We start from the raw sequence: 9,159 nt of genomic DNA, 5'->3' as shown, positions 1-9,159 counted from the left end.
GGACTCTCGCTAAAATTCCCAAATGGAAATACCTTCTACTGCAGCGGAGCCACTACCTCTGAAGTCTCCTCCCAGTTGCCTGTGATACCTCAACACGCCATGTCCTGCATCTCGGCTGACATCTACTGGGCTAAAATCGACACTGATTCCTCCGGGTGGATGAATGCTGAGAATTTTTGGTCAAAATGGTCCCGTTGGGTTGGTAACCTCCGAACATATGATGTCGTAACAGATTGTATACATTGTACTCTATATTATGACAGGACAGGCGATGACATGTACAGTGAAGCCTTCCAGAAAGTTGTGGGCGACACATGGGAATTGCGGGTAGGTGATCTGTTTGCAGGAAGGCCTGGTGTTGCATTTTCTGTGAATCTGACTGAGGAACAAGCTCAATGGTATGTAATAACAGAACCACCTGACAAATCTGTGCCGGCATGCCATCCTCATATATCATTGAGGGTGTCATCCCAGCACACGGTGAAAGATCTGGGTCCATTTGTCCTCGCGTGCACAAAAGCAACTGATTGGCAATGTTCAATACACTCGGATTTGCTGTTTTCAAAATCACTTGACGCCTATTGGATTAAATCTGACATGTTTGCTCCAATGTCTGTTTTAGAGCATCAGCTCTTAGATCGGCATCACGGAAGAGAGTCATCCGATAGCGATTTTGCTGTTGAAATGTTAAAAACCTTGCCTGATGCATTCTGGTCCACAGACTCGACAGATGTGGGCTTATGTGACATTGCTCCAGTAACCTTTGAAGTAACACCTGAAGACATTTAACATTTTCAATTTGATGTTTTACTGTTTTTGAATTTACTTATAGGCATATCAATGTGATATAATCATGAGTGTTTAAAAGAATACAGTGGGATGGTGATTTTGTGAACTTTATTTGATCTTTGTACCCTCAAATGCTGTTGGAGGGGCAATGTGCATGATGTTGTCAGAGTTTCTTGACACTTAGGGACTGAAGGTCTGGGGTCAGATTTTGATTACTTCTGTTCCCCCAATCAAGAAGGGGAACTGTATAAAGATGTCTGTTTACCATCAACCTTACACCTTTGTTCAATCTAGGCGATGACATGTCTGCCCTTTGTTCAATCAAGAGCCGGGAGGAGGAACCTTTTATCTGCTGAGTATAAATGAGTCGATGTTCTGTAAATTGTCACACACTTGGGATCATCACGTTGCATTCTGATGTGGTGTCCTGACTGTGTCTTTAGAGGCCTCTAAATAAATTCTTGCAAGAAAACTTCTTCATCAGATCCTGAATACAATTATTTTGGACACGCAAAGATTACACTTAATATAGTAATTTAATATTCCTTCACACCCGACTCCGTTTGGGTGTCGCGGTACCAAATGAAACCTGTCGGAAGAGCTGGCATCTCAGAAACAATTGCTGGATTGCTAAAAGCGGGAGTTCTTTGCAAAATTGATAGGTCTAACTACAATACTCCTATTCTCCCAGTAGAAAAAAAGAATACCGGAAAATTTCGCATGGTACACGATTTAAGGGCTATCAATTCTAAAGTTTTGACACCTGCCTTGCCGGTGCCAAATCCTCATTCTGCGCTGTCACACATCAGTCCTCTGCACACCCATTTTACCTGCATTGATCTGGCGAATGCATTTTTCTGCATCCCTCTTGACGCGTCTATGCAAAAGTATTTTGCATTTACGTGGAATAACGAGTGTTATTCATATACCCGTCTGCCTCAGGGATTTGTGTTGTCTCCTGGAGTTTTTAATGCTTCCCTAAAACAGTTGTTGTCACCTTTACAACTCCCTAATGATGTTCTCCTGGTGCAGTATGTAGACGATCTGCTCCTGGCTGCGCCGTCCGAGGAGTCTTGCCTGCAAGCTGCACAGCTCTTGCTCAGCCACCTGGCTAAAGTCGGTTTGAAATGTTCCAAGGACAAACTTCAAATTGCCCGACCGCAGGTTGCATTTTTGGGACGTCTCATATCAAAACATGGAACAGGTATCTCTCCATCACACAAAGATGACATCTTGCACCATCCCAAACCGACAAATGTGAAGCAAATGCTATCCTTTTTGGGTTTGTGCAATTACTCTCGCCATCATGTTCCTGATTACGCGGAACTGACTCATTTCCTCAGACAATTGGTGAATGAGAAAGGTATGAGAAACCTGTCACATGTACTTGATTGGACCCAAAATGCTGAGACTTCTTTTGTCTTGCTAAAACAATTTCTGTCATCAGCAGCGGCTTTGGTCGTTCCTGATTACACTAAGATGTTTTATTTGGACATTTCTGAAAAGGCATCAAGTGTATCGGCTGTACTTTTCCAAAAAATGGTGGATGGCAACAGACAAGTCTGTCTGTACGCATCAACACCTCTTGAAAAATATGAGCAGCGTCATCATTTATGTGCAGCATTTTCTTCCGCATTAGCACGATTGATTCAGAAAACATCTCATATCGTGTTACACCATCAATTAACGGTAAGAACGTCACATAGCACAATACAATATGTGACTAGCCAAGCATTCACGATGACAGGGGGAAGGCAGAGAAAGATTGAGTCCGTTTTGACACAGCCTCACATTTTGTTTATACACGAAGGAAGAAATATGGCGGATGGTCTTCTCGAGGGTCAACTGCACTGCTGCACTCAGCGAACTCTACAAGACAACTCACTGAGGGATGACTTTTACGACATCCCACTTGACAACCCAGACTTGACGTTATTTACGGACGGCTGTTGCTTTAAGGGAGAGAACGGACTTCAGTCAGGGATTGCAGTAATGCAAATGACAGGTTCAACTTTTGAACTGAAAATGGCAAAGAGACTGACAGGGACACAATCGGCTCAACGGGCAGAAATCATCGCCATGACTTCAGCATTAACACTAGCAAAAGACAAGACTGTGAACATTTATACTGATTCAGCTTATGCTCATGTTGTTTTGCATACTGCCATCCCAGAATGGCTGAGAAATGACTTTATGACTGCTTCTGGGACTCCCATTAAACACCAACGAGACATTTTTGATTTAATGGATGCATTATTATTACCAAGAAAAGTAGCGGTGATTAAATGTAAAGGGCATTCAAAAAATGATGATTTTGTCTCAGTAGGGAATGATTCCGCAGACAAAGCTGCGAAATACGTGGCCGGATACAGCCCAGAACTTCAACTTGTGGTGAGCGAAGGTGAATTAGGAGGCAGACAAGAAATAACTCCAGAAACAATTAAACAGTGGCAGCTGACTGCAAGTCCGGAAGAGAAGAGTGTTTGGCTTGCAAAAGGAGCGAAACAAAATGATGCAGGTATCTGGCTGAGAGAAGGTAAATATATCCCACCACAGAAACACTTAAAAATCCTAATTTCTGAGGCCCACGGAATATGCCATGTTGGTATAAACGAAACTTTGAGGAGGCTACAAAATTGGTCTCATCCCTACATGAAACAGATTGTGAAAAGGGAACTGCAGGACTGCAGTGTTTGTAATAAATTCAATTGTTTGCCCACAACCAAACCCCCTCCGGGTACTCACGATCCCGAAGTCACAGCTCCGGGTCAAGTAATTTCAATGGATTTTACTGATATGTTAAAGCCAGTTGAAGGTTACCGGTATTTACTGGTAATTGTGGATTCCTTTTCCGGATGGCCGGAAGCATATCACTGCAAGTCTGAAACAGCAGAAGTTGTGGTGAAACATTTAATTAATCATTACATACCATCACATGGGTTCCCCAGGAAAATTCGGTCGGACAATGGCAGTCATTTTAAAAATAAGCATTTACAAGAAGTTGAAAAAGCATTGGGGTTGAAACACACATTTGGCTCTGCTTATCATCCTCAATCACAGGGACAAGTTGAACGAATGAATAGAACTATCAAAGAAAAATTGGCAAAAGCACTAGCTTCATCAAAATTGAACTGGTTGCAGGCTCTGCCTGTCGCGTTGATGAATGTACGCATGTCGTTAAATTCAGCTAAAGGTTGGACTCCATTTGAGGGTCACAAAAACAGGCCATTTCCCGCCCCCAATGTTTCGCTGGGAGAGTCACATGTTACCAGGCCCCCAGTAATTAAGGAGATAGTATCTACATTCTCCAAGCTAACAAATAACCAAACAGAGGTTCCTTCAAAAATAAATGATTGTGAATATGTGTGGTTGAAAGTGACTAAACGTAAATGGTCTGCCCCCAGGTGGTTAGGTCCATTCAAGGTGAAAGAACGTACATCCTGTGCGGTGCGCCTGTATCGGAGAGGGGATACTTGGTTTCATCTCTCGTCTACCAGGTCGGCTGGCTCTGGCTCAACGCTGCCACCAAGGGCAACCATCTGCTGATCTACGCCAACACCAGTTGGAGCCATCTAACGGATCCCACCACACCCGGTTCCAGTGTCTACCTGACAAACTGCCCAAGGACGCGGAGGAGGTCGCTGAAAGAAGATTCATTGGAGTGCCTTTTCCATGGGCAAAGAGTGGCACAGTTGATTCGCCTGGAAAAGCTGATCAAGTGTCAATCTGCTGGTGGAAAGGGGGAAATCACTCAATGATGATTTGAGTCCCATGCCCCTTTTCATCAATTCACAAGGATAGAGTCACACTGGGAAAGAAGTCCCGTGACCTTTCCTTGGATCGCTGGCAGTGAGCCAGGGTTTGGAAAGAGGCTGACAACGCTCTTAGGCTCTTCCTAAAAAAAAAAATAAAAAAATAAAAAAATCAACCAACGCTCAACGGAAGAACTTCTTCTCAAGATGGCTTCAAAGAAGAACTCTGCTATTAATTACTGCATTGTGATGATTTTTCTCTTGTTAATTGTTTTGCCATTTTGGTTTTTCATGAAACCCCTTGACGTAAGTTCGAATACAACACACTGTGATAAAAGAAACTTTCTTTCTACCCAAATTCCATGGATAATGTCCTGGGCGTATAATAACTCAATTGTCTTGACCGTCGCTCCTAACACAAACACATCTGTCAGTCTCCCCATTAAATCTTTGAAGGGATTTAGTAGTGGAGGGCCAACTAAGGGAGGTCTCTGGCTTAAGTACTGGTGGTATCTAACTGGAAGTGTTTTAAGACTAGACTGGAGTACCATTATTACTACTCAAAGTGGCCGATACTGGCCGTCAGGTTCCAGCAGGGAGGCAGTTTTCTTTAGCAAGAGAGTAACATTGCGTAAAATAGGAGCTCAACTTGAATTAACTTTGGTACTTCCTGAAGGTGATATCCGGCCACCTAATGTAACCATAAATAACACCTTCTGTTATGGCCTAATGCTGTGGGCATGGTTCTCTGGTACTGATCCCTATTTTCCAATTTTAATTTGCATTGATAAAACTATGACTAAATCAGAACAACCTAAAATGACTAAATACACATTGGAGTCTGGTGTGAAGGCTTCTAGCTTCCACATAGACGGAGTAGTTGAATGGTTTCGGGTAACAACGGGCCTGTCTGGTGGCAGTAACAATTGGCTACTGTTAGCAAATGAAGCCGCACATGCTTCCGGAGAAGATTGCGTCGTATGTGTGGGCCCAAGACCTTTATTAAGGGTAATTCCTGCTAAAATAGAGGATAAATGTGTAATGGAACTGATGAATAAAACTGTCCCCAATGATAAATGCTTTAAATGGGATAAAATTTATCCACTGGTTGATTGGCAAAAAACTAAACCTATTTTTTCAAATAAAGTGGCGGAGGGTGATTTTTCATGTATTAAAATGTCAGGTACTGGGAAACAATTGGGGAAACTGAACCACACCACTCACTGCATTTCAGCGACAAATGTGGGTAATAAATTTCAGCCTCAATCCAGAGCTGACGTATGGTGGTGGTGTGGGGACAGCCGGATATTTGATAAGTTACCTCTGAATATGAAGGGATATTGTGCTCTCATTACCCTCCTTCTGCCAGTAGATATTTTCCCTACATCGGTTAATAACCTTTTGCAAATTGTTAATACTTGGCAACCAATTTTTTCTCATTCTTTTCAGAGAGCCAAAAGATCCACTTGGCAGGATCAAAATGTTCCCACATACATAGATGCGATTGGGGTGCCACGGGGGGTTCCAGATGAGTATAAGATTGCGGACCAGGTGGCTTCAGGTTTTGAATCTTTGATTTGCTGGTGGTGTACCATTAACAAAAATGTAGATAGGATTAATTATGTACATTATAATGTTCAAAGACTAGGAAAATGGACTCAATCAGGTTTTGAGGCTGTACACGGCCAGTTGTCTGCCACATCTTTAATGGCATTTCAGAATCGTATAGCTCTTGATATGTTGCTTGCAGAAAGAGGTGGTGTTTGCTCAATGTTCGGAGAACAATGTTGTACTTTTATTCCTAATAATACTGCACCGGATGGAAGTTTAACCATTGCAATTGAGGGACTCCAAACACTTAATAGAAAAATGAAAGAACAGTCCGGTATCGATACGTCAATTTGGGATACCTGGATGGATGCTTTTGGAAAATATAAAAATTTGGTTTCATCAATTTTAATTTCTGTATCTGTTTTCGCAGCTTTTTTAACAACTTGTGGTTGGTGCTGTATTCCTTGTTTAAGATCGTTGAGCCAGCAGCTTATTTCCGCCGCCATAGAAAAACAAGATGTAAAAAACAAATCGTCTTATATGATGATGGAATCTGTAACTTCTAAAGCTATGACCGCTATTGCAACATCCGATGAAGATCCAGCTGGAATTTTCCTCTAAGACCGTTTTTGAGGGAATAAATGTCTGTATTTTGAACATATATTTGTTCAACTAAGGGACTGAAGACATTTAATATTTTTAATTTGTGGTTTTACTGTTTTTGAATTTACTTATAGACATATAGATGTGATATAATCATGAGTGTTTAATAGAATACAGTGGAGTAATGATTTTGTGAACTTTATTTTATCCTCTCACCCTCAAAGCTATTGAAGATAGGAATGTGCATGATGTTATCAGAGCCTTTTGTCATTGGAGTCTAAAAGTCTGGGGTTAGATTCTAATTGCATTTGTTCCCCCAGTCAAGAAGGGGAACTGTATGTAAATATCTTTACTAATAACATTACACCTTTGTTCAACCTGGAATCAACATGTCTGTATGTAAACTTCTGCTTACTAATAACATCACGTCTGCTTACTAATAACATCACACATTTGGTCACTAGGAGTCGACATGTCTGTCCTTTAATCAACTTAGGAGGGGAAGAGGAACCTTTTATCTTTTGAGTATAAATGAGTCGATGTTCTGTAAATTGTCACACACTTGGGGGCTGCACGTTGCATTCAGATGTGGGTGTCCTGACTGTGTCTTTAGAAGCTTCTCAATAAATTCTTGCAAGAAAACTTCTTCATCAGATCCTGAATACAATTATTTTGGACACGCAAAGATTACACTTATATAGTAATCAAAATATTCCTTCAGCGGCAGGAGTCAGACTTCCCTGGCGTGAAAGAGGAGGACAACCTGGAGCCTCTCCAGGTTAAAGAAGAGGAGTAGCCACACCCTCCCAACATAAATAAAGAGGAGCAGCTGCCACTATACATCAAAGAGGAGGAGGATTTCACAGAGTTGCCCGGGACTGATTTCCATTTGAAGACTAAAGATGAATGTCTATATGAAAACAACAAAGGGGCGGAGCCTTCAAGCAGCAGCTCAAGACAACTGATAACAACTGAAGAGGATGAGGACCACCGTGGAGGATCACAAGCAGACAGCCGGTTAGCTCTAATGTCAGATGCTGAAGACGCGTCACAATCTCCTCGCACTGATGACAAATAGTCTGACGGTGACGTGACATGTCGCACTGGCAGCAAATGTTGGAAATGTTCTCTATGTAAACAAACTTTTGGCAGCAACTTTCATTTGAGAAGACATATGATTAGCCACACTGGTGAAAAGCCTTTTCCCTGCACAGTTTGTGGCCGACGTTTCTCTCACAAAACAAAATTGAAAGTGCACACAAGAACCCACACTGGAGAGAAGCTATTTGCTTGCTCGGTTTGTGGTCAATGTTTTACTCAAAAAAGAAACTTAAAAATGCACACAAGAACCCACACTGGAGAGAAGTCTTTTGCTTACTCGGTTTGTGGTCAATGTTTTACTCAAAAAAAGAAACTTAAAAATGCACTCAAGAACCCACACTGGAGAGAAAGAAGCCTTTTGCTTGCTCGGTTTGTGGTCAATGTTTTACTCAAAAAAGACACTTACAAAGGCACACAACAACCCACACTGGAGAGAAGCCTTTTGCCTGCTCTGTTTGTGGTCAGTGTTTTACTAGAAAATAAATCTTAAAAGTGCACACAAGAACCCACACTGGAGAGAAGCCTTTTGCTTGCTCCGTTTGTGGTCAATGTTTTACTCGAAAAGGAGACTTAAAAATGCACACAAGAACCCACACTGGAGAGAAGCCTTTTGCCTGCTCTGTTTGTGGTCAGTGTTTTACTAGAAAAGAAATCTTAAAAGTGCACACAAGAACCCACACTGGAGAGAAGCCTTTTGCCTGCTCGGTTTGTGGTCACAAGTTTGCTCACAAGAGAGACTTAAACCAACACACAAAAACCCACACTGGAGAGAAGCCTTTTTCCTGCTCAGTTTGTGGCCGACGTTTCTCTCACAAAATAAGCTTAAAAGGGCACACAAGAACCCACACTGGAGAGAAGCCTTTTGCTTGCTCGGTTTGTGGTCAATGTTTTACTCAAAAAGGACAGTTAAAAATGCACTCAAGAACCCACACTGGAGAGAAGCCTTTTGCCTGCTCCGTTTGTGGTCAAATATATTCAAGTAATGCCAATGCTAAGAGGCACAGGTGTGCTGGTGAGAATAGCCGTGATTAATGAAGCTTGATATGAACTCATTTATGGATCGACTTAAAATGGTGCAGAAATCCTGTCTACCGCTGAATGAACAAAGGATCTGTGTACTTGCATTGTATATTGTATGTGTCTTGACTTAACCCTTTTATGTGCGTACATTTCTTCTTCATGTGCCGGGTCTGCTACAGACATCAGTGATCATGGCCCTCCATGCCTCTCTGTCATCCGATTTCCTAATAAATTCGCTAATGCGGTTCTTCTTACGTGTTGCAAAGTTATTTAAGTTGTCTGTATATTTTGCCGCCTTGTTTTTTTTTTTACTCCACATATCTTGCCACGTTTAATTTGTCTT

General features: G+C 41.8%; 1 protein-coding gene across 1 annotated transcript; it reads left to right on the top strand.

Annotated features, from left to right (window-relative positions):
* Positions 1-2,607: 2,607 nt before the first annotated feature.
* Positions 2,608-9,022, top strand: LOC144037559 (uncharacterized). Its single transcript, XM_077549123.1, is given in 4 exon segments — positions 2,608-2,778; positions 4,194-4,286; positions 7,417-7,487; positions 8,195-9,022. Coding segments are annotated over 4 exon segments (969 nt in total). The 3' UTR covers positions 8,829-9,022.
* The last annotated feature ends 137 nt before the right edge of the window (positions 9,023-9,159 follow it).

Source organism: Vanacampus margaritifer, chromosome 17 (genome assembly GCF_051991255.1).
Source record: "Vanacampus margaritifer isolate UIUO_Vmar chromosome 17, RoL_Vmar_1.0, whole genome shotgun sequence".
Lineage (NCBI taxonomy): Eukaryota > Metazoa > Chordata > Actinopteri > Syngnathiformes > Syngnathidae > Vanacampus > Vanacampus margaritifer.
The sequence above is the reverse complement of the archived record's forward strand: the minus strand, read 5'-3'. Positions and strand labels throughout refer to the sequence as shown.